Genomic DNA, 26919 nt, shown 5'->3' with positions numbered 1-26919 from the left:
ACAGTTTCTCAAAGTAGCGCGTCTGAGCTTCGGCAGAAGACTGAAATGTTACTATTCGATTTCTGTGTTATTTTACCATGACAAAATGAGTTCAGCAGTAAACTGTAGTTTCTGACATACATGATCGTGGTGGAACACTGTTTATTCGCTAAGATTGAATATATAAAACCCTCATATTTGTTAACGTTATTACATCCATTTGTGTTGATATGACAGCAAACGCATGCTGAGAAGTTCGGGGGGCGTGGTTGATTTTACTTAAAGCGTTTGGTTGGAAGCTCGGCTCCGCTTATTTTCGCGGCTCCTCCTCTGGCTACATCAGACAGTCCTTCTGCGCATGCCAAGGCTCCAATTTCAGCAGTCTTTTGTGACAGTTTGTGCCCGTCAAGCAGACGTTTTGCCCTCAAGGCGTTCAATGGGAAAAAGGGCTGTCGCGTCTTCCATATTTTTTACAGTCATTGGGTACAACCTTTGACCCTAGAGAAACGCTAATCTGGCTCCTATAGGCGGACTATATTGACCGTTACGATTTTCCCCGTTCAAAACTATAATACGAGTCTATATATCTTTTCTAACTAACAGGCCTATGATCATTAAAAGAAATAGTATTTCTTTTTCCACAATAGCACTATATTTTTCCAAAGGATATCTTTTAAAAGTTTTATTTATTTCTAAAAAAAAAAGAAAAAAAGGGGGGGGGGTGTTTCTAAAAGCTGATCCGCACAATCTCTCAACATTCTTTTGCTAATATGATCAGGGCCTGGCCTCTTCATTAACTTTATTTTTTAAATATATACAATAATTTGCAACATAGGCACATTCTGAAAATGTAGCCCTATATACATTTATGGAGATCCCGAATTAAGTAGCCAGAGGAATGTATAGCTCCAAAATTATGCTGCTTTTCTTTTACAGGATTGTTTTGAAAACACTGTTGGTTGGGTTTAGGAAAGTGGGTGGGTGCTGTTCAGTTGGTGCTTTTTAAAACCCTATTGGTTGGGTTTAGGAAAGGAGGAGGGTTAGGGGATCGGTTTGTCAGTCAGTCAGTCGACAGGTGCCTTTCTTGGATTTATGCGAGATGTGCAGACACAAATGGCACTCACGAGAGAAATTTGAAATGCGCAAAAGCCTACACAGCTGTCTGGTGAATTAGCGAAAACAAAAACTGCCAAAAACCTACCTCCTGAGACGTATTTTGTGCTCTCAGGAAATATATATAGGGGTAAGTTTTCAGAATGAGCCTGGGTTGATTATTTTTTATTTGTTTATTTTGGTTATAGCTAACAAACACTAACTTTAGATCACTTGTGTTTAGATTCAGATACTCATCCTCTCATGTTTGTTAGTAGCTGAGTTTGTTAATACACAATTTTGAATATTGTTCGAGAAACAAGTGATAAAAGTGGCAAATTATCAATAAAAACCTGAAACTTGTAAAAATGTAATTAATAATGAATTGATAAAGTTTTAAACTTTTTGAGGTGGCTTGAACTTGTGTGAAAAAGGGTTTATGCAAATAATAGGAGATGGAAACACTTTTGCCAAATATTAAACGTTGTATTACTTTGTATTACTGTTTGTAATCGTTTTTTTTGTGAACTTTGAAAAGATTTGCTACATTTTAGGATGGAAAATTGGCTACTGTAGTGTTGTGGCTATAATACTACCGAGTACAGACTGCACAGCTGAGTATTTAAATCCAGCAGTGTCACTTTTTGTATATAACATTAGAGATGTTCGTCGGGCTGCAAGGTCAAGCAGTTATAAATTACACTCACCGGCCACTTTATTAGGTACACTTTAGTAATACTGGGTTAGACCCCCTTTTGACTTCAGAACTGCCCTAATGCTTCGTGGCATAGATTCAACAAGGTACTGGAAATACTCCTCAGAGATTTTTTTCCATATTGACTTGATTGGATCACACAGTTGCTGCAGATTTGTCGACTCCACAGCCATGATGCAAATCTCTCATTGTGCTCTATTGGATTGAATTCTGGTGACTGTGGAGGCCATTTAAGTACAGAGATGATTCGTGTTTTAGGTTTGTATTGTAGCAGATCTTCTTGACCATGTCTACATGGCTACATAAACTGAGTTGCTGACATTAGATTGGCTGATTAAAATATTGCGTTAAGGAGCAGTTGGACAGGTGTACCTAATAAAGTGAGTGTATATACGATCAAATGGAATGATTATAAGCGCCCAACATGCTTTAGTGCCATCTCAGATTTCTGATTTCACATTATAACGTGGAAACTAATTCTCTGTCATGTAAGTCAGGGAGGAGGACACTGTAACGCGATGCTTGGCTAAGCACAATATGGTGTGGAGCTTTTGCTACCTCAAATATAGATTGCTACCAGCTTCAGAGATGGGTGGGGTAACCAGCAGCTCATTATCATTTAAAGAGACAAGCACTTAATCATGTAGCTGTAAACTGTGTTTATTAAGGTTACCATTGAGAAATTTAACCCAATTCAGTCATAGACTTTAGATTAAGACCGTAAAGAATCATATGAACTTGAAATGAGCACCCCCAGAGTCACAATATTCTCACTATAATTCACACTGTAAAAAATAATATGACAAAAAGCTATCGCTAAAAAAAGCTTTAATGTTACTTTAACTTAATTTAATCGGGTTTCAACTCATCATCATCATCATCATCATTTTCATCTGCTTATCAAAGTACACTTGTCCCACCTCCCGTTTCCCCTGACGGCCCGCACCCACATTACAATCAGGCCTAGGCACGCTTAGGTCATCGATGATGTGCTGTTCAGTAAGCTCTTTCGCTCAATACAGTGGATATTTCTTTAGTTATTTAGTTTAAGTCATTTGAGATGCAGTGACACGCAGTCAAATATATTGCAGAACAGATCAGCCATTTTTGACGCTCATAAACGATCATAAAATCCTCGTGCTGCAGGTATTAAGAGGTTTACTGAAGGTGCAGCTGATGTGCAGTGAGGGGTTTGAGTCTTTAATAATCTATGACAGTTTGTGTTCATTGATCTGTCAGAATGGTTATTAGTCCATATCAAACCGTCCTTTAAAGTTACTTCTCATCTTCAGTTTTGGGCTCAGGCACATTTTGCAATAACGCATGCCTGAGCCCAAGTGAACCGCGCTTTGGACACCTCTTCCAACCAGGCCAGGGCCGGCCAACTGTACCGTGCCTGAGCCAGATTCAGAGCACTCACACTTCTCAAACAATCCTTTGAACGGGCCTGGGCACGGTTCAGATAGCATTGTGTGAGTACACCCATAGTCCCTCCAGCGTGTCCTGGGTCTTCCCCGAGGCCTCTTCCCGGAGAAACATGCCTGGAACACCTCCTGGAGGCATCCGAAACAGATGCCCGAGCCACCTCAACTGACTTCTCTCGATGTGGAGGAGCAGCGACTCTACTCCAAGCTTCTCCCATGTGACAGGGCTTCTCACCCTGTCTATAAGGGTGCACCTTGCCACCCCACGAGAGAAACTCATTTCAGCCACTTATATGCCAGATCTTGTCCTTTCAGGTTTCAACTCATTTTTTTTTTCATTAATTAAAAGTTTAATTTTACATTTTGAGTCAGTTTGACTGATGCAAGTTGAGACAACTATAAAAGATTAATTAATTTAATTTAAAAAATTGAAGCATGACAACATCTGCAGATGTAAAATCATCAGTATTAAAATTTCTGAATAAATCTAAGGTAAAAGTAAAGTAATTGACTTACAATTATAGACTTCACTCCAACCCAAACATAAATAATTTTAAAAAGATTTTTTTTTCCTCCGGGTGCTCCGGTTTCCCCCACAGTCCAACGACATGCAGTACAGGTGAATTGGGTAGGCTAAATTGTCCGTAGTGTGTGTGTGGAGGTTTCCCAGAGATGGGTTGCGGCTGGAAGGGCATCCGCTGCGTAAAAACGAGCTGGATAAGTTGGCGGTTTATTCCGCTGTGGTGACCCCGGATTAATAAAGAGACTAAGGCCGTAGTCACACTAGGTACAGCTGCCTCGAACCGGGCCAAAGCACGCTTGTCCCCCCTCCCATCTCCCCCGACGGTCCGCGCTCACACCACAAACGGGCTTCGGCACGCTTACATCATTGCTGCTGCGCTGTTCAGTGAGAAGCACTCTCTCACTCAGCAGCACAGTGGAGATTTCTCTAGTTATATCGATTCAGTCGTTTGATATGTTGTCAAATATTTCGCCAAACAGTCCTTAGGGATGCGGGGACACGCAGTCAGATATTTCGCCGAACAGATCCGCCACTTTTGGCGCTCATAAACAATCATAAAGCTCTTGCTGTAGGAATGAGGAGGTCTGCTGAAGGCGCGCAGCTGTCGTGCAGTGAGGGGTTTGCGTCTTTAATAAACTACGGCAGTTTGCGTTTACTGAACAGTAAGAATGATTAATAAATCCATATGAAACAGTGCCTTAAAAGTCACGTCTCGCTTTCAGTTTTGGGCTTAAATTTCGGGCGCGTTTTGCACTCACACACAAGAGTACCGCGCCAAAGCCCAAGTGAACCGGGCTCAGGCACACCTCTTCCAACCGGGCCAGGGCCAGCCAAGTGAACCGTGCTTGAGCCCGATTCAGCGCACTCACACTTGTGAAACAATCCGGGAAACGGGCCTGGGCACGGTACGAATGGCATAGTGTGAGTAGACCCAAAGCCGACAAGAAAATGAAATGAAATGATTATTTTCTACATAAATATAAAAACGACTGCTTTCATGCCTTCTTCATCTCGAAAGGCCTTTTCAGTTTATTCATGTGTATGTTATTATTATTAGCAGTAATATTTATTATATGCATATTTATATTTGTTTTATTAAAAACAAACAGATTTGCCCACCTGTCAGGTGTTGGACCATATGGAGCATACATAGCATGTGTATTTGGATATAACCAATAATTTTGATCACACTTCGTTATTATTCTTCATTGATTCATTTGCTTAAACGTAGAACTGAATTAAGAAATAGTTTTGAATCAAATCTTTGCACTTAACAAACAAAATTAATTATGTAGGCTAATGAATGTCTGTGCATACAATGCACCTAGATCGTCAAAATAGAGCCCATAAAGTTGAAATAAGTAGACTTAAGTCATAAGGAGTCACAACAAGTGCAGTTTGCACAGAATAGTTTTTAATATGGGTAAAGATTGAAAACAATAACAGAGAAGCAAACTTTTAGGTAAATAAAGTCATCCTCACGCTACACTACTGAGAAATAAATATTGCATGCAGAAAGAATTTGGTCTGACAAGTGCCTAAATGCAATAACAGGAACACTTGTCACTTGTTTCTTCTTCAGTTTCAGCTCTAAATCTGATGGCTTTCCTAGTAATTTCACCTCTTTTTGTTGCTTGAGAAAGGAAAGACGATCTCTTTGAAAGACTGGGAATGAAACAAAAATCAGGGGCCCGCTGGGGCCAAAAGGTAATGCAGCTTCTAAATGGACAATAGAGGCTTTTATATGGAGAATCACACAGACAGTCTTGTTCTTGTTTTACTTCTTTGTCTCCTCAATCTGTTCGACTTCGCTGGATTCGTCCACGACTTTACCATTGATCATGGTTTGCGTTACCACCTTTACTATCTTGCGGGTACGAACGTCAGGCTCTTCTGCGGACAGAAAGACAGAGAGGGAGAGATGTTAGCGATACGTCACATTCCTCTCCAAGAAACAGACACTGGACTGTATGCTGCTTTATGAGAAGCTGCTCTGTTTGGCACTGTTTAATGTGTCATTAGTTTTCAGTATGGAGCTCAGGTGAGAAGATCCAGGACATTCCAGAGCCACGGGCTGATATCGGAGCTCTGTTTACACAACAGTTCAAGACCACGGCTTAAATTACACTTAAGCGTCAAGCATCAGTGCTGGCCTGAACAGCGGATTCTACAGGATGGAGGACTTTTGTGTCACTTAAATTTAAGATTTCATGAATTTACAGTCACATCTTGACTGTAATTGACAGAAGATGCACACTAAAATTTAAATCAGTGTAACAATAGTTCATATACAGTAGCAAAGTAGTCTGTAAGGAGTGTTTAGAATGTAAATCAGTTAGCAAAGTATTAAAGAAATCTTAATCTTTATACTTGGCCACTATCCTTTCCATTGCTAGCTTTTTATCCATTGGTCAGCTTAACCATTAAGAATTGAATACAAGGCAGTACTGTATGATCACTTATTATTCTATAGTTGTTTTCATAAGGAGAGGTTAGAATAATTAGTTGTTTCATCTTTACATGAATATATATGTTATTCTGAATTATTGTGTAACATAATTTCACCCATCTGTTGACATTTTATTTTAAGACTGCAAAAGTACTCTGATAATCAGTTTTATGTACATTGAAAAACATTGAAAAATACTTTTCACGTATTATAAATATATAATAAATATATATTTCTGTCTTAAATGTGTGTATTTCTTTAGTGTGCATGTTAATATGAGCATGCATTTTCTTTGAATTGTTCTGATATAATGTCATATTAAATGTTGTGTATCTCTAAATCACACAAAATAGCTGTTCATTTCTAAGATACATGATATCTTTCTGTGTACTGTGGTCCGTGGTGATTCAGGCACTTTGAATATCAAAAAACATATACAGGCAAAACAAAACTAACCCTGTGTGGTTCACAAATTCTGCTTTTACATAATTTTTTTTCTAGTGACAATGGAAAGCACTTAAAATACGTTTAGTTGTACAGACAGGAATAAGACATCATATAAAAGGAGGTAAAGGGTTTACTTTTATTAGTGTTTCTGCACAATTTAAAATCCAAAAATCGTTTTTTTGCAAAAGAAATAAACCATGTAAACAATTAATTGGCCACATTGTGTAATACACTAACAATTTGTTTATTCTCCCTTACAATATTCACAATATTTATCATAGTTGGGGTTTTCCCAAACTATACTGTCAGAAATAATTTGTGTTGAATGAAGTATGTTGATAGCCATTGTACATTATATCTAATATGATTTGAACATATTATGAATTTTAGACTATTGTGTTTCTGTGTTTGCGAATATCTGAACAAATATGTTTATAAGGTGTTAGTAATCTGTGACCCTGAACCACAAAGTCTTTTATGTTCATTAATTAATTAATTTATTTATTTATTAATTCATTTATTCATTCATTCATTCATTCATTCATTTTCTTTTTGGCTTAGTCCCATTATTAATCTGGGGTCGCCACAGTGGGATGAACCGCTAACTTATCCAGTATATCTTTTACGCAGCGGATACCCTTCCAGCTTCAACCCATCACTGGGAAAAAAGTTTTGTGTTGCATCATACATGTATGAGTCAGTGTTATATATTATTCTTTGATGGCAAAAGATTTATCATTTTATAAATTTCATTCTGTAAATAAATTATGTACATAAAAACTACATTTATGATTATTAATATGCATTGCTAAACTCTTAATTCTGACAACTTTAAAGGTGATTTTCTCAGTATTTTTTACCCACAGATTCCAGACAAATAGTTATATCTAAGCCAAATGTTTATTGATTAATTTTCCTACGGCTTACTGCCTTATTTATTATCAGGCATCGCCACAGCAGAATGAACTGCCAACTATTTGAGCATATGTTTAATGTAGCGAACGCCCTTCCAGCCACAACCCAGTACTGGGAAACACCCATACACTCATTTGCACCAATACTGTCCTATCCAAACATCAATGCAAATCTTATTTATTCAGCTTTCAGCAGATGTATACATTTCCATTTTCAAAAAATGTATGACTGGTTGTGTGGTCCAAGAAAACATTTCACATCTTATGTACAATATTAACTGTAGGTCATGCACTGTGTGAAATTTATTTTTTGTTATGGGTGGTCAATATCAGTATTTGTAACTGGCAACTGATAATGTCATTAGGGCAACAGCAAAGAATCACAAATGCAAATTGACAGACATCAGCATCAGCATATTAGACAGATATTCTACATCAACATATGGTAAATTTTCTATTGAGCACTTTTTTCTTCAGTCTATGGTAAAGGAAGCCGCAAACCCACTGGAAATGAAAGGTACGGTTCAGTTTATTTACAATTTTTGAGGAATGGCACAAAGGTGTGTGATTTTCTGTGTTCAAAATGTCTCTGTGTTCAGGTCATTGTGTGACTTTAATCTTTATTATTTATATTTTATTACATTGTGGACAGTGTAAAAAATAAACAACAACAAAGATACTTCATCTTCACCTTCTTTACCTGCCTCAGTCAGTTTTCACATTGATGGGCCCATTAGGGGATGATGAAACTCACCATCAAATGTGTGACACTGACCCTCAAGCCTTTCTAACAAAAAGGTGGCACAAAAAAGTTAAATCAACATAACATTTAAAGTCAATGTGTGCACAGGGTCATTTATACATCATTTTTGTAGTAACACCTTTAACCTTCATCATTTAGACAACAAAAACCTTCTCTACCCTTATTTATTTGACTTAAAAATATATGTATATTTTTTACTAGCCACCCTTATTCATTTTTTTCCTCAACAATATGTTTTACAATAACTGCAGTTATGTAAGCAATAATCAATAGTTTCAATACATTAATAGATTTATAAAGAACCACCTGACACACAGCAGGTGTATTTAACATCCAAAATCCAAACGCATGGCAATGTCTTGATTTTTCCGCTTACTATAGTCATTTTCCAAGTGATAGTTGTTACAACTGGTGTTGCTACAGTGCAATATTTGAATGAATTTTCATCAGTTATGACACGTTAGATCTCCCGAATCTGAATAATCATTTACAGGCAGACAGAGAGAGCATGTGTGAGATCGATTGTGTGTATATGTGTGTGCATGTATATGATACTGGCATATCTAATCTGGGTAGCTAAAATATATAGCTCATAGTAACATGTGTTAGCTACCTCTTTGCAACTATTTTTGAGCATATTGCTTAGTTCCCATTGGTTTCTGGCGAAGCACATATCAGTGTAAGAAGTAAAAAGTAGAAAAAGGTAAAAAAAATAAAATAAATAAAATAGGTTCCGGCAACTGTCACTTAGTTATTACACTCAAAAATAACTCATTGGATGAACTCAATTTAATTGATAGGCTTTCCATCCAATGTTTTTTAGCACCAACTAAAAAAAACTGTTTACACAATTAAATGAGTTGGTCCAACACGATTTTTATCAAATAAAAGTTTGACAACATTTGTATTTTTATTTTAATTTAAACTCAAAGGTCTGATAATATCATGTATGTTTATGTGTCTTACATTTCGAAGTCTCTTTTATTTGAAGTTATCCTAAATGAGTTAAATGAGTATATTCATATATTTCATATTTCATGAGTTACATATACAGTTGATTGAGAGAGATATCAGAACTAATTTTAGGACAGTTATTGCTCACTGAGCAAAACAACAAACACCCAAAGCATGGGTGCTTCTGCAAGGTGGAAATGCTGGTAACTACAAATCCCCTAACCAGGTAGTCGGACCAACCCAATTCCTTTATGTTGTCCCAACACAAAACACTTAAGTTAACTTAATAGTTTACAAATTTAAGTGGACTGAACATAAAAACAAATAAACTGGCAACAGAAATGACAAGAATTGTGTTGTTTTAACTCATATTACACAGGTAGTTTGAACAAGCACCAGTAATCCGTGGATCTAGCAGATTGCTTGTAAACATGCACCTTCACCTGGAATACGATTCTGTCACCTTATGAACTACAAATCCCATCATGCAACTCAAACACACCTGTTTCCAGCTGATCAAAGACTGATTACAGAGACTACTGCACATCCATTGCTCACATTCCCTTACACAGTGTCTTGCCTTCACATGTTTTTGGACCCTTGTTAGTTTTATTGTTTATGCCGTTAAGCTGTCTGTCTTGAGCCTTTGCCTGTTATTTTTACCACGTTCTTTAGATTACCCTCATGCTCCAGTTCGTCCCAGTTTCATCATTGCCTGCCTGACAACTCTTGATTTTTAAACTGCACGTGGATCCTCATCTTCGTTGTCCCGACCCGTATGTAACAGTTACTACTTATGTTTAAGGGAAGCGCATTTATATAAGTTTGTTCTAAACTGACTGGAATTATACGTGTGCATTAAACTCTTTTTTATTACACACTTTACAGCCAATCAGAATCAATTATTTCAACAGATTATGGAATAAAGGTTATTTTAGCACAGTTTGTACTTAATACAGTGTGCTCGTCACACTTTAGCCATTATTACATTTACAAGAAACTGAACAAGCACAAAAAACACAGAGGGTTAGTAAATAATGTACAGATTTTTGCAAACCCTTTTGCTTTATAAGACTTTAATAAGACTTTAATAAGGGGTATATCTTCAGAAGGAACAGATGTTAATTGTATTATATGTTTAGACTGTCAAAGTGCCGATAACTTAAGTGGAATTGCATTTTATGAATCACCAAGGACCACAGATTCAGCTAAAAACTTCTTTAATGTTCTACTGAGGATAAAAAAATCACCTACACATTAGATGGAGTAAATTAAATGCAAATTTTACAACTAAAAACTATCCCACTGAGATAATACCATGTTACAGTTTTTACATTCAGCTAATGCAATATGCACTTCTAGTCAAATGTTTGTTAGAAGCAAGTTTAGTTTGTGCATATTTGATCTACTGTTTGCTGAATCCAACAAGTGACACATTGAGAATGGATGAGAACTCACTCTTGGGTGGTGGAGGAATCTCTTTAACCCTGTTAAATAAAAGAAAATAAAAACATGACGTCAGTATCAAAACAGTCATTAAGTTGTGAAAACCCCAGACACCCATATCAGTGTGTGGAGATAGGGATGACGCTACACAGAGTAAATAATTGGGGAGTTGAGCTAAAAGAGTCACTCACGTCTCCTCGCCCTCCAGCAGCCTCCTGTAGGTGGCGATCTCCATCTCCAGGTTCTGCTTGATGCGCAGGAGCTGCTCGTAGTCAGTCTTGTTGCGCTGCATGTCCAGACGCAGCTGAGACAGGCTGTCCTCCAGCTGGGCCAGGGTGGCCTGCAGACGCTCCATCTCCAGGGTGTATTTCTGCCCCGTCTCACTCAGGTTACCTTCCAGAGCTGCCACCTGTGGGAGAGCAGTTTAAGGGGAATTTGTTAGTTGATGATTCCGACATCATGACAATGGACCACTGTTGAAATGCTGGTGTATTTGTAGCATAAGTTTTACACATAAGTCTGTTATTTCAAGGATTTGCAGAGCTTAATATGACGCGAAAAAAAAAAAAAGCTGTGATTGGTTGCTTTATATGTCTGTCAGACTGCTTGTGGGTTACAAAAAATATATTTAAAAAATCCAGTCTGGCTATGCAATGCTTTTTTGAAGGCACGTTAAAGGGATAGTTCACAAAAAATTCAAATGTACTCACTATCAAGTGGTTCCAATACTTTATGGGTTTATTTATTCAGTTAAACACAAAATAAGATATTTTGAAGAAAGCTGAACCCTGTAACCATGGAATTCCATCGTAGAAAATGTAAAAATACTATGGAAGTAAATGATTACAGGTTTCCAGATTTCTTCAAAATATCTTCTTTATTGTTCAACAGAGGAAAGAGAAACGTCAAACATGTTTGGTAAAAGTTAAGTAAATGATGACAGAATGTTCGGTTTTGGTGGTAACTACGCATTTAATGCATTAAACATTGGTGGTAGATACACATTGGATTTGTAATACATTTCTGTATACAATCATTACCTGTCCTCCACTCTATGATCCAAATAGTCAAAGGAAAACAAAAACAAAACAAATCTAAAACTATTATTAAGCATTAGGGGGCATTTCCGATTTTTAATTCAATTAAATAATAGACAATATCACAAAAGATTTATAAAGTTTTATGAATTTTGAACCCTATGCATGTGTCGAAATATTTTTATCAGAGCCAATTTTGGCCCGTTTCCACTGAGAGGTATGGTATGGTAAAAGGTACCTAAAAGTGAATCGTACCGTACTGTACAACTTTTTGAGTATCCTTTGCAAAGAGTACCTAGCACAACAAAAGGGGTACCATTAGATGGAGCTAGATCCGCAACTGAACACTTTTGGTTTACAGAGATACCTCACTTGTTCATCCAACAAGCCAGAATGAAAACAAAGGAAGTGCCATTTTTAAATACACAGCCAAGACATTACACCCTAATAATATAAAAATGAGCCATGGTCGACCTGAGCTCAAACAAACCTTGTCGTTGTCTTGATGAACAGCCATAAATTCAAGAAGAGGAGCAGAATCTGCCTTGTGCCCCATAGTTTTTTACAAGGCTGTCTAAAGCGTGAGAGGTTTATATTTGAAACCGCACGTCTATATTTGAAATAACAAACTTCCTAAGCTGATGATAATAACGTGCGCGTGATTATTGAAGAGCTTCTGACATTCGTTCCTTTCAGAAATAGACAAACATGAGAGTGAATCGCAAAAAAACAAAGGAGAAGCCGGAAAAAACAAAGGAGCAAATGATTCTTTCAGCAGCATAATACATACAAACTGCCATATTTAACTATTGTCGCCTTTTGGACTATTATGAACTCAGAATGACGAAATTACTCTCTAACAGTAACATGTGCTGGTGAAGATTAAGGATACAGACAAGATGTTTGCACTGACTGTAGACTGATGTTGTGTGTTGTTTTTAACCCAAATAAGGACTATGTACAGTCTTTCTGTAATTGGTAGCATATCGGACACTGTAAGGGGCTGTATGTGTTCACATTTATTGCATTTATTTATTTTCTATAATTTCACACGTTACAGTAGGATATTTCACATTGATCTGCAGTTATAATCAAATTACGTTAATAAAAAGGTTAGTGATGAACATTTATACCCAAATATTTATGTTTAAATCATCTGTTTCGAGAGAATGGCTTCTCGTGTGATATATTAAACAAACCGTAATTTGACATTTTCTTGGGAGAGAATGACGTTGACTAAAATTTTCTGTCAAACACCCACCAAAACGGTACCGTTGGTATCAATACTAGGGTACCAAGGGTACCAAAAGGGTACCATTGGTATCCTTTTAGCACTGGAAACGCAAGCCTGATAAAGGTGACCTGTACCGACAGTGGAAACGGGCCATTTGAGAATGTGTAAAGATAAAACAATCAGACTGTTATTTATTTTCGGGGACCCCTTTAAAGGGTTGTTTGGGGATTACCATTTGATTTTAGGTTCAAAGTTAGAACTGGGTTAAGGTTTATTTTAGACTAAATGTTAGGGTTAGGCAGTCAATTGTGATGGTTAAAGTTAAAGTGTGTGTGTGTGCTACTGGTATTGATCACATTATGGATCAATTCTATTCTAATTCTAACCTAACCCTTTAGTCCATCTATTTTACATGTAATCATATTTGAACTGCCAACCACCAGTTGGAGATAAGCTGAACTGCTCAGACAGCAAGGCTTCTTTGAATACTGCCTCATGCATACAAACCCTTAGCGACCTCTAATAAAGCTGAAATTTAAGGTATTATGCAGTTCATTGTATAGTAAAATAGCAAAATGAACATTCTAAACCTACTTATGTTTTGCAGGGAAATTTACACACTATTTACTCACTCACAAGTGTCCAAACAAGAAGAGTTTCTGTTCACACTTTATTTTTCTGATCCGTTTGTTGAATGTAAGTTACATTGCATCTACATGCCAACTAATTCTCATTAGATTATAAGTAGACTGTTAGGTTGGGGTTAGGGTTAGAGTTAGTGTAAGTTGACATGTACTCTCTTAGAAATAAAGGTACAGGAGCTGTCACTGGGGCAGCACCTTTTTAAAAGGTACATATTTGTAACTGAAGGGTCCATAATGGTACCTCAAAAGTACATTTTAGGTACATTTAGGCACTAATGTGTACCTTTAAGGTACCACTTTGGACTCCTTGGGTACAAATATGTATCTTTTGAAAAGGTACTGCCCCAGTGACAGCTCCTGTACCTTTATTTCTGAGAGTGTATGGTTAGTTAAATGTCTGTTTAGCAGCAGTATCAACAGATATTAAACAGTCTACTAATATTCAAATTGACCGTCAAACTAAAGTGCTAGAGAGTTTCTTTATTTTGTTGAACACATAAGAAGATACTTTGAAGAAAGCTAAAAACCTGTAACCACATAATTAATAGTAATAGTAAGAAATTGGACAATGGTTAAATGTTTCCAGCTTTCTTCAAAATATCTTCTTTGGTTCTCAACAGATGAAAACAAAAGCAGGTTTAGAAGAAGTAAATTGTGCACTGTAAAAAATCTTGCTGGCTTATTTTTTTAGGCTGAATCAAAGTCACAAGTAATCTCAATTTACATCATTCAAATGACTAAAAACAACAAGTTACTCTTTGCATAACTTTTAAAATGTCATTGAAACCTGGTTAACTAATTAGGGTAACATAAAAACTTTTGTAGTCATGACTTTTTGTCATATATTTTTTTACAATATGAGTCAATGATGACAGAATCCCTTTGTTCAGAGTCTTTAAAGGTACTCTGCATCTACTTGCACTTTAAAATAGCTGCATATACCATTAAAGTAACGACCCCTACTATGTGAATTTACATCTTGGCTTATTTACACAAGAGTGACCTGTTGATAGTAAATACATCTGAGATGCTGGAACTGATCTTTCACTTGCATGAGATCTGAAGGTCATGAAAAACAAGCAAACCTGATAGAAAAACCTCTCTTTTAGAGATCTAAAACCCTACCACTTTCAGTAAGGTCTCAACTGACCCCTTTTTACTGACATAATCCGACAACAAACTGTGTCTGTGCTTCCTGCCGCTCACATTTGACTGGTGAAGTAAGTGCAGGCATGTGATGGAGCATTTATGGCCTGGGTCGTTCAAATAGCTTTGACATAAAGGGCAGGGTTTTACTTTCCAGTGCTAAGCTGTAATTGTATCTGCATTGGCCGAGGCTTTCAAAGTTCACTCAGAGAACAGAAATGGTCGCTAAAAGGTTCCTCCTGCCTGGTTCTGACCTGTTTATGAAGGCTCTCCAGTTCCACTTCCAGGGTCTGCAGAAAGCGCTGCCTCTCGGTGAGTTCACTCTGAGCTCCTCTCAGGGCTTCATTGCTCTCACGCACCTGCGTCTGCACTGTCTCCAACTAAACACACACACATATACAGTTGATGGGTTACACAAGTGTTCTGTTTATGGAACTGAAGAAAGTAATGCAATGGGTGTTTTACTTATATATAATGATATAATTATTTGTAATAATAATTGATATAAAGATACTGGTTACCTTATAAAGATACCATGGTTCCACTTACCCAAAAATATAATTGTATTCGCATGGTAAAATATGCAAATAATGTTGGGTAAATACTTACTGTAACTATTTAGTAATGTAAATATCATACTTACACTACCTGGTAATACTGGAAATACTAGTAATAATGGTAATACACAACTTGGTTTTACTATTGTTCATGTCCTAGAACAGTAGTAAAAATGTTGTAAAACCATGGTATTTTTAAATCATCTTTTCAAAATATGTTGGTTTTATACAAAAAAAATAATAATGCCTCAAAATAGTATTTATGGTAATATGCAAAAACTTTGATAAATAGTCCATAGAAGTATTATGGACTAAAATTATTAATGACCAGAAATATATTGGTGTTATCATTGTGCCAGAAGCATTTTAGCATCTTGCTTTACCCTATTAATACTATCTTAAAGTTTACAAAAATACCATAATATTAATGTTTTGAAAAACCATATTAAAATGGTTCCATATAGTAGCATGCAAATACCATCTGTACCGGTGTGGTTCAGGAGTCCATGATAATAGTGTGGTCTAATATTTTTAGGAAATGGATGGTATTTGCATATGATACTTCAAAAATACAGTTGTATTTTTAAATATTAGACCACACTATTATCTTGGACTCCTGAACCACACCGGTACAGATCCTCATATTACCATAGTTCCTGGTCAAAATGTTCTTTATGTACCATATAAAGACCATGTTTTGGCTTACAATCATGTTATGGATAGAAAAAATCATGATTAACAAAGAAAACAGTGCAATGTATACAATGTAAAACCCCAACAGTCAACTTTATCAAATGAAATGAGTGTAATTAACTCAAAATTTAATGAAAATTAATTTTACTCATGTGAAAATAGTTTTGAACTCAGTTTTGAAGGTAAGAGCTAATTAAATATCTTATTACTTCAGCTCAAATGGAGTAAGTTCACAGTACTCATATAGATTCTTTCTTTTTTTTTACTCAAATGCTTTTTAGCAATCGGTTTCCTCAACCTTAACATATTGGGTTTTACAATATTCAATTGACTTGAGTTCTCTTCATTTATTGGGTTCCGATGTACTCGAATTGCTTCATTTACTCAAATGGATTAAGTTGACAGTACTCATTAGGATTAGTTTTTGAACTTAAATGGTTTGTTGCAATTGGTTTCCTCAAATGGTTTGTTACCTCAACTTTTTTTGTTTTACGTTGTAATAATAAAAAAAAAACCTTTTAGTACATGAATGCCCACGTTAGCCTGGTTTTCTATTGTACATGTCCAAAAACACATAGCTGTATGAAGGTGTTGTTGTAAGAGAAATGTGATCTGAATCTGGGATAGTCTTAATGGAGGCTGGCAGCCATGGTACTGGTTCTGACCCTGTTCCCCTGAGAGCACAAACCTTTTTACGGTACCAGCTCTCAGCTTCCTCCTTGTTCTTCTGGACAATGCCTTCATACTGAGACCTGAGATCGGAGAGGACAGTCCCCAGCTCTGGCCCACGGGCCGCATCCACCTCCACATTGACATCCTCTTGAGCAATCCGGGCTCTCAGACTGTCCATTTCCTGCAGAGAGTGTGGGAAAAGTAATGGGCGGATGATAAAAGAGAAGTATGTTGTACAACTAAACAAACTGAGCGATAACCTTCTGTGGAATTAACCTAAACTGTTGACTAATGAGATATTAAACATATTTGAGCATGGTAAATGTGTGTGTATTTTGTGTTTGAACACTGGGATGTTTTTTTGTGTGGTCATTCGAGACTGCGGAGTGAATGTTGGCAATTTGATACCACGTGGTGGCACACGGTAGGTGGAAGTTACTTCATTATTAAATTCTTCTCAATGAATATTTAAAGGTGTTGATCTCATGTTGCTCACACAGGGAGTATGCAGTGTGTCTTTCATGCACACAAAAAAAACATTCAGATATTTGAATCATCTGCTATCACAGCGACACTCCTCCTTATCAAATACCAAGAGTATGCGTGTATGCTATATTTCTTAAAAGCTATGTACTTTTTATATGCTTTGTGGATTTGTTTGTTTCGAAGTTATACAATAATTCAAGTATATGCGTTTATTCTGCTTCTTTGCATTCAGACTTTGTTGGCCAAGCATTAACATCTGAGCATACCAATGTAGAGCAAGTTTCTGACCTAAAAATGACAATCAGCATTTGGTTTTGTGCCAGCGGTTTAGCTGTGAGGCACATCTTAGATTGCATTAGACAAAGGAACCACATGGATTGGGTTACAAGCAACTCCAGTCATAGTGCTTGTCTATCAAAGACAACAAAGGTCACTACTTTAGACTTTTCAAAGGTCTGACAAGACAGAGGGACAATCTTGAAAATCCATGGGTCTCAAAGGGTTTTTATTAGCCCTAGAAGATTCTAGGAGTGGTCAAATTTGGCTTGGAGAGCACTAAACTTGCAGAGTTTTGGGCCAATCAAGATAAAAACACAGCTTTCTACTGGCCATTATGCCTATTAGCTTGTTAAAGGGTCTTTTGGAACTGTGGCTCTCCAGGACTTCAACCCCTGGAATATAATTCTACAGAAATCTTGATGGCAAAAAATTACATTGGATAAACGAAGGTTTTAGAGATTGAAACAGGTCTACAGTATGTAATAGAAAAAAGGACTATGTCTACAAATGAAGACTAAGATTTTTCTAAAGAGGATATGTATATTTAGAGGTTAATTAACCAATCACCAATGTAATCTGAGATAACTGCAAAATAACCATGTAACTTGATGTACAAATGTATCCCCTGAAAAGTATTTATGATGGCAGTACTTTTTTTTTAATAAAAGTTCAAGCCTCAGCTGGGTCAGTCGGCATTTCTGTGTGAAGTTTGCATGTTTTCTCGTTTTGGCGTGTTTTTTATAAATCCCCCTTACGTGTACTGGGTTGGGGAATTGTTGGGGAAGGGGTTGTTCTAAAAAAATATAATAAAGGAAGAATATTAAAAAAAAGCAAAAAAAAAAAAAATGCAAATTGATTTGATGTCACAACCTTGACATCTCTTTGACGTCCACACCTCGATAATCTTTTGACCATCAAAATAACGACACAAAAGTATTACAATATAAAACATATTTTATTTATCTTTTTAAGAGTTAAAGTAGGGCACTCATGGTGTATATTATTATTATTATTATTTACTCCATATGGTGCATGTTTGGATGGACTGGTGCTTGTTATTTTATTTGTTTTTGTGTTTTTGTTTATTATTATTACTTTGTTTTTTTAATTAATTTACTTATTTATTTTTTTTAGTATTTTTCCTTATTATTTTTATAAAAAGCATTATAAACTATATAAATATTTTTGTTCTGTTTTGTACACATAAAAAAACTTTTATAAATAATGTTTTATTCACTCGAAAGCTTTAATTGCAAATTCTAAATTTACATTGGATTTTATATCTCTACAATGCATGTAAAATGCTCAAAATACATCAAACTGACATCTAAGATGATTTAAAAAAAAATAAAACACAGGAGAGTCCAATAATTAATTTTTAATGTGTTTTTGACATCAATGTTAGATGTCAATTTGATGTTATTTTGACCAAATTATGATCAAATTGATTTAAGCAATTAGTCTGTTTTTACTTGTTTGTATGTCGTTTTGACATGCTGGGAAGGGTCTCTGTGTGAACAGATCCCTAAAAAACTCTTTATTCATAGTGTCGGAAGAAGCCCTTTCCTTGTGGAAAAGTGTTTTGCATAACTTTTTTTGTGGAGAAATCATGAATGTATGTAGAAATGAGGGTTACACCAACAGTTTAGTAGCAAAAGAAAACAAGTGAACTTTGTACTGGCTCACATCCAACTTTTTTATGTACCCTTAAAGGCTACTATTCAACCAGTTTGTAGACAGTGATTTGGGCTGTGAAGTGCAAGAACTGTCAATGTAGAGATCTTACCTCCTCATGGTTCTTCCTCAAGAAGTAGAGTTCTTCTTTCAGGCTGTCCAGGTCACCACGGAGTGTGGCGATGATCTGGTCATGGTCTGACTTGGCTTTCTTCAGGGCCACGCAGTCTCGTTCCACCGACTGACACATTGCGCTCTCCGTCTCCCATCTGCAAACACACTTTCATTATAGGCCTTCGAAAGTAGCTCACCGGATGACATTTTGGGTGCAAAAGCCACACTCACTTGATTCTGAAATCATCTGCAGCCAACTTGGCATTATCGATCTCAAGCATGATCCGAGCATTCTCCAGAGTTTTCTTCCTTACCTGTAAGGTACAGTATTTTAAAAGTGAAGGTGCATGTGGTGCATTTATCTCTTATCCATTAAAACAACCAATTAATCCGACACATGCTCATTGGAAATACATGCTTCGGCCTACTTTTTTGTGAAACTGCAAAAATGTAATTTAACATATATAGTTTGACTGCAGTTTCTAGTTAAAATTAGTGCTAAGTATGATGTCAACAACTTTTGTTCCTTTTCACTCTATTGATATTTATTTTTGATGAATAAAAGATTTTTCCATGCAGTTTTTTGCACAATATCATATATATATATATATATATATATATATATATATATATATATATATATATATATATATATATATATATATGGCAAAACAACTTAACGGTGTCTATTATTTATATTCGAATACTATTTGCCTCACCTATCTTCATATAGACAACTTTTTGGTCAGTTTGCTCAGTGGCTCACTTTGTACGGAGTTAAACTTGTGATGCAGAGTGCTCGGGTTCAGAGCAATGTAAAATTAAGGTAAAACTAGGTTGCTATAATGCATTTTCTATTATGTTTGCTTTTAAAAACACTGTTGGTTGGGCTCAGGGAAGAGTTAAGGTTGAAGTTAAATGAATGAATTAATAAATAAATGTATATAGACAGTGCCCTCTACCAGATATGACATCTGAAACACGGAATGAAAAGTACCCGGAGCAACGTACTTTATGTTTCACCTAATTGTAGGCTGAGGCACAGGTATTTCCAGAGAGGCTGGTTTAGGTCATGGAGAAAGTCTAATTAATTATTGAAAACATGGCATGGCACACTTACAACCAGGGGTGTCCAGTTCTGCTTTTGGAGATGCAGAGCTTGTCTCCAACCTTAATTAAGCACACCTGAAACACCTAATCAATATCTTTACATTCATTCTAAATTTTTAGCCGTGTGTGTTGGAGCAAGTTAAAACAACACTCTTTGGGACAGTGTCCCTCCAGAAGGAGGACTGGACATCCTCATCATGGTTTGCATGGGACAATCTGAGATTTAGTTGGTTTTCCCAGATTTGGGAATTTGTCAGTTCTTGCTGTATACTTTTTTTTTTTTTTTTTAATTGGCATGTAACAAAATCAATGGGCGTTATGGTGACAAAGTGGGTAGCATGATTGCATCTCAGCAAGAAGGTCACTGATTCAAGTCTTGGCTTGGTCAGTTGGCATTTCTGTGTGGAGTTTGCATGTTCTGCCCATGTTGGCATGGGTTTTTATCCGGGTGCTCCAGTTTCCCCCACAAGACCAAAGACATGTGGTATAGGTTAACTGTGCAAGCTAAATTATTCGTAGTGTATGTTTTTGAATAAGAGTGTATGGGTGTTTCCCAGTGATGGGTTGCAGCTGGAAGGGCATCAACTGCATTAAACATATGCTGGATAAGTTGGTGATTCATTCTGCTGTGGCAGCCCCAGATTAATAAAGGGACAAAGCCAAAAAGTAGTAGTATATAATACAAAATTAGAAAAAATACAGACTGTCTGTTTTCTTTTTTTTTTCCTAAAAATAAAATACAAATAAATAAAATAAAACCAAATAAAACCAAATAAATAAATTAAACTAAAAATAAAATTAAATAAATGTTAAAAAATGAAAATTAAATCAAATAAAGGGCAACGCGGTGGCGCAGTAGGTAGTGCTGTCTTCTCACAGCAAGAAGGTCACTGGTTCAAGCCTCGGCTGGGTTAGTTGGAGTTTCTGTGTGGAGTGCTCCGGTTTCCCCCACAGTCTAAAAACATCCGGTACAAGTGAACTGGGTAGGCTAAATGTCCATAGTGTATGTGTGTATCAATGTTTCCCAGAGATGGGATGCAGCTGGATAAATAAGCTGAATAAGCTGGCGGTTCATGCAGCTGTGGCGACCTCAGATTAGTAAAGGGACTAAGCCGAAAAGAAAATGAATGAATGAATGAATGAAAGTAAAATAAAATAAAATAAAATAAAATAAAATAAAATAAAATAAAATAAAATAAAACACTAAAGTAAGGCACATGATGTGAACACGACAGGAGGGTTAAACTTAATTATAAAGGAATAATGGGTTGAGAATCTTAACCCTTTTACAGGGCTATTTATTCAGTTTTAAGTGCTTTCCTTCTTTGTTAAAATGTAACTGTTTAGTCTGCCAGTAGGTAATCATTTAGCTAGGTAATGAGCAGAGGCATTGCTGAGCAGACCTTCTAACAAACCCTATTTTCATGAAGTCAAAAAAACAGGACATACTTCCTGTTCGAGAGCATGAGCTTGGGCCATCATGGAATCGATATCGTGTCCTTTCGGCACACGGTCCAGCATCAGTTGTTTGAGCCTCAGCTCCAGGTCAGCGTTGGACTTCTCCAGAGAGCGCACCTTATCTAGGTAGTTGGCCAATCGGCTGTTCAGGCTTTGCATGGCCTCTTTTTCATTGGTGCTGTTGCCATGCAGGCCGTTGAGAGACATGCTGCCGAGGCCGTTCAGATCTGACATGCTCATGGAGGAAGAGCGAGACAGAGGCTTGGCTGCAGCGAAAGAGACCGCAGCTTTGGATCGGGCACGTCCACTGTCCCTCAGAGACATGCTGGAGAAAGAAGGCTGCCGGCCCAGAGATAAGCTCCGTACTGAGAGACTGGATGACATGATCTCTGTGGGTGGGAAGAAAGATGTATTTCAGATTGTCACAGAAGCATTCTTTTTGGTAAATGACTATCAAAAGATGTATTGTGCAACACTTAAATTTAAAGATATCCACTTCATATTTCATGTCCAACTGCACACTAAGGTGCCATTCACACAGAACATGTCTTTTTTTTAAAGATTTTTTTTATCAGAGTTTTATGACAGATGTTAATAAACTAAAGTAAAAGAGATAATAACAAATAGAATAAAATACAAAACAGTACAAAATTGATTACAAGAATATAAATGAGCCGCACTATAACCCTCATTTTGTGCAACAAACAGTATATGATGTGTATATAAACAGTATATAAACAATATATGATGTGCATTCATTTTACAAATTAAGCATATAAATAGGTCAGTACTGAAAGTTGAGGTTGGCAGCATGGTGTATTAGGTCAAATAAATGAGAGAGGAAAGGCAAAATATATTAAATTGAATAGGCTGGAGGTGGCACGTTCTCCAAACTTGTGGTTTTATGTAAAAAAAGAGTTGTATACTGGATTTCATCTGAAACAGAACCTCTCTTTGGATATGGAAATGTGATGTTTAAAAAAAAGGGGGGCGGAACCCAACCACATCCTCTTCTTTAGCTCTCGGCGAAGTCTGTTGCACTTTTTCCCTCTCCGTCCCATATCTCTCCTTTCTAACTCCTCTTGTCTTCGTCTTATTCTATCTCTGAGGCTCTCCATGCCCTGCTATCCAAACAAATAAGGAATTATGGATTTGATCAACTGGTCTCAGAATGCAATTGACACCACCTTCTCGACAAGAAGTTTGGGCTCGGGAGGAGGTAGGTGGGTCTGCGACCAGCACCTCCATGGCTGCAGGACCAGATGGCTGCTCGCCCTCATCAGACTATATACACACACCCCCTATTCCCAACCCCTGTGTTTATGTTGTGTCTTGTCTGTGTGCTTTTTGTGCTTGATTGGGCTGTTTTTCCCCCTGTTCTCACTCTAATTCAAGAGCAAGGTGAGAGGGTGTTTTTTTGCCTGCCACTCCTGGTGTATCTTACTTCCTTTTCTAAACGCTACCTCCTGTGACCTGTCTTCCCCTGAAAACTGTGATGTTTGTGTACAGTCAGGGGGAGGGGGAGGGGGGGTTGGTTCAATTTTACAATTCAAAAGTGTATGTGACAAATAAAGGCCAGCACCTGTTAACAGAAACTTGCCCGGCTTAGAGTTCTGATTGGTCCACTGCTTTGAAACTATTACTGATGATGAGTGATGCTGTGTGTAAAAGTTGAAGTTCTTTTAATTTGACATGGTGTCTAAAAAAGTGGTGCTCATTTACGCTGTGCTTCAAAAAACCTAAGGAGCAAGCGTAGCAGTCCTGCATGTCTGTCAAGTGCATTTTTACATTGAAAAACCATGTAAAAGTGGTATGAAAAAACTCTAAATAAGCTTAAAGCTTCCATTGTAGTCACATTTTAAGATAGCTTTAGGAGAAAAACCTACAAGTAGCAACAGTGTGCAGGAGGAAATCATATTCGCTGTAGAAGAACATCACACATCTTCATCTGACCTCACGACATCCAGTTTAAAAACGCTCTTTATACAAACTGACTTGTCAAAAGAAGCTGGTCAAACCAAAAATTTTCCATGCTGAATTTTACAGCTAGAAGTAAACGTCCAAACCTTGTAACAAATGACTTCTCAACTCTGGGCTGCTTAAGAGAGTTGGTTCACACCTTCCTATTCCATTTATCTCCTGCCATAAAGTGATAACCGTCTGACAGCCTGCTACTGTTGAAGAGCTCTGGGCTGAAGGAGTTCTTTATGCCGATCTAAGACCACAGTCTCTACTTTGACAGTAATGTCAGGGGGGGGGGGGTATACAGTTTATTTTTTAAGGAATCACCCACTATATCTGTCATCATTTAATCACTCTGTACTTGCTCCAAAACTATTTGACTCATTCTATTGAACAAAAAAGAAGCTTGAAACCACAAACCCTTGATTCTAAAGTATTTTTCTCTTCTGCTATGGATGTCAATGGTTATCGGTTTTTTTAGTTTTTTCATATTATCTTGTTTTAGGTTCAGCAAAATCAAGAAACCCAGAAAGGTTTGGAACCACATGAAGGAGGCTAAATAGTGATTAAATTTGCATTTTTTCAGTGAACTATCCCTCTTATTTACCTGGATATGTGAAATGTAAAACAAATTAAGCTAAATCATTTTAAAAGATGTTATAATTATGGTATAAACTTGTTATGAATGTATTTTTTTGATTAACCACTCCTGAGGAAACTAGCTTTCCTAGTTTCACACAACTAAAGCAATGAACTTGTAGTTTTAAATGGTTCTACAGTACTGTTAATGTTTATGTTTAACTTCACTCAATGAACTATTAAAAGCATCAAACAATGAACAAAGCTCCACTGGATGACAACGAACACATATGTAAATGGACACTGCATTGTTGTTTCGTGTTGGCACATCAAACATTTAACCTACTCATGTGAGGTCTGTTGTCTTGGAGACTTTACTGCTATGTCAAATACGATATGACTTACTCCAAACAAGGCAATGCAATTATTTTGTGGAGGTGCAACTACTTTAACCCTTTATCTGGTAAAGAACTATATACGGTAACTTAATCAACACTGATTTAAATATGAATAGTTCAGATGGAAAAACCTCTAAGTGTCGTCTGAAATTTCCATCAAACATTTTTCTCAGCCTCCCTTGTTAATGTTGAGTTATTTCACTTTTAAGACCAGGAGAAGGACTTATTCTTTGCCGAAAAAGTGATATTACTGAACTTACACAAAGGATCCTGATAAAAATGCTAATTTTAGGGGAAAATTTCAGACAACATGTAGATGTTTTTGCATGTAAGCTCTTCATATATACTGTCAAGCCAGAAATTATTCATATCCCTGGGGTATGGAAAATGTAGTGACTCGTGTTTGACTTTATTAAGTCATAAAAAAAAGACTTTGGTAATTTTCCATTAAATATATGAATGAGTGTCCTATAAATGGTTAAAATCAGTTGGTTGTCATTTCAAAACACCTGAATAAATTCAAAACTTTTTCTTAAGCAATCCAAATGGTATTGCACCATTCTGTTCACTGCCAGTATATTTGCAACTCCATGTTAAATAACTTTCATTATTACTATTGGTAGAACTCTAAAGTATTTATTTGAGCACTGGTCAACACTCACTTTAGTCTTAGGGTTATTAAAATTTGTTGATATGCACTTACAAAATTACTTATTGGCAGATAAATGTCTGTTGATTCACCTTTAAAATATGTATAAGGCAGGCAATCTAATGACTTGGAGAAAATTAATAGAATATCTGGAATCTTACCTTCAAATGCACTCTGAATTATTTATAATTAGAAATATATTTGATATTAAAACCCAGCAAGAGGCTGATATCCAAGTGGTTGGGCTACTGCGAAAGATAAGAAGTTAAACAAATTCATACTGTACCTGTTGTCAGTGAAGGGAGGGTGTTTTCTGTGCTGTGTGATGTGTGAAGCGCTGATCTGTGGGCAGAAACGAACAGTGCCCTCATATAGAGTTAAGGACCAGGGGTGGGGTTTATCTTACCTGAACACCTATGGGAGGAGCCACATGACACACACTCTCCCTCTCTCTCTCTCTTACACTAAAGTTGTAACTCAAGACACCAGAGATCACGGCATGAAATATTCAACAGGTTTCCTCTGTGACCAGAACAAAGAGATGAAAAAACAAAGCCTGCTCTATGTGCCTGCACGACAAGATCTATGAGCCAGAACAGTGTTTACTATAGTATCTTTATCGTCTACAATACTCTCTGAACTAGATCTGAAGGATAGTCTGTCTTTTCAGTATTTTAGTTATCAGCTGCTGCAAACTGTGCTCTATACTAGACAAAAAAGTTAGGAACCTGGCCTAATTTACAGAGGCTACGTTCACACAGAAACTAAATACTGGTGTCAGTGCTGTTTTAAACGCTTAAAGGGATAGTTCACCCAAAAGGTAGATTTGCTGTTAATTTATTCACCCCCAGGCCATCTAAGATGTATATGACCTTTGTTTTTGCAAACTAAACATACAGGCAAAACAAAATTAATGCCCTGACTTTTGACTATATATACACAAGTCTTAGGAAGTGAAATAATTGGACCGTGCAAGAAACTGAAAATTAATTACAACATTATTATGGTGGCTTAAGAAAGCCAACATACTGTTATGCTACAGAAACCTAATTTTCATCTTACGTCCTCTTCTTCTGAGATTATTTTCTCCTCCTAGACCGATCAAGCTACATAAACCAAACTAAGACCAAACCTCCAAACTAGTCTCGGGTTGCTATATCTTTTTCAACTGATCCAACTTACAGTTTTCTGAAAACTGACCCGGAAAATCCGGAAAAGTCCCTTTGACTTAACATTGGACCAGATTTTATGACCTCATAACTTTGTGCCAGACTGTCAAACAGACTTTTTACTCATCCTTGCTGAAAAATCTAGCTTAAACCAGCCTAGGCTGGTTGGCTGGTTTTAGCTAGTCGACCAGGCTGGTTTAAGAGGGGTTTTGGCCATTTCCAGGCTGGTTTCCAGCCATTTCCAGCCTGGTCTTAGCTGGTCAGGCTGGAAAATGACCAGCTAAATCCAACTAAAACCAGCTTGACCAGCCTGGTTTAAGCTGGACATAGCTGGTTTTGGCTGGGCTTCCAG

The 26919-nt window shown here is 36.8% G+C and overlaps 1 protein-coding gene across 1 annotated transcript; it reads right to left on the bottom strand.

Moving 5' to 3' along the window:
- Positions 1 to 5430: 5430 nt before the first annotated feature.
- Positions 5431 to 25719, bottom strand: si:ch211-243g18.2. Its single transcript, NM_001044910.1, is given in 9 exon segments — positions 5431 to 5626; positions 10719 to 10747; positions 10898 to 11115; positions 15022 to 15147; positions 16706 to 16870; positions 19241 to 19397; positions 19474 to 19556; positions 21802 to 22199; positions 25685 to 25719. Coding segments are annotated over 8 exon segments (1287 nt in total). The 5' UTR covers positions 22195 to 22199; positions 25685 to 25719; the 3' UTR covers positions 5431 to 5510.
- Positions 25720 to 26919: the final 1200 nt, after the last annotated feature.

This window comes from Danio rerio, chromosome 10 (genome assembly GCF_049306965.1).
Source record: "Danio rerio strain Tuebingen ecotype United States chromosome 10, GRCz12tu, whole genome shotgun sequence".
NCBI classification, from domain to species: Eukaryota; Metazoa; Chordata; class Actinopteri; order Cypriniformes; family Danionidae; genus Danio; species Danio rerio.
The sequence above is the reverse complement of the archived record's forward strand: the minus strand, read 5'-3'. Positions and strand labels throughout refer to the sequence as shown.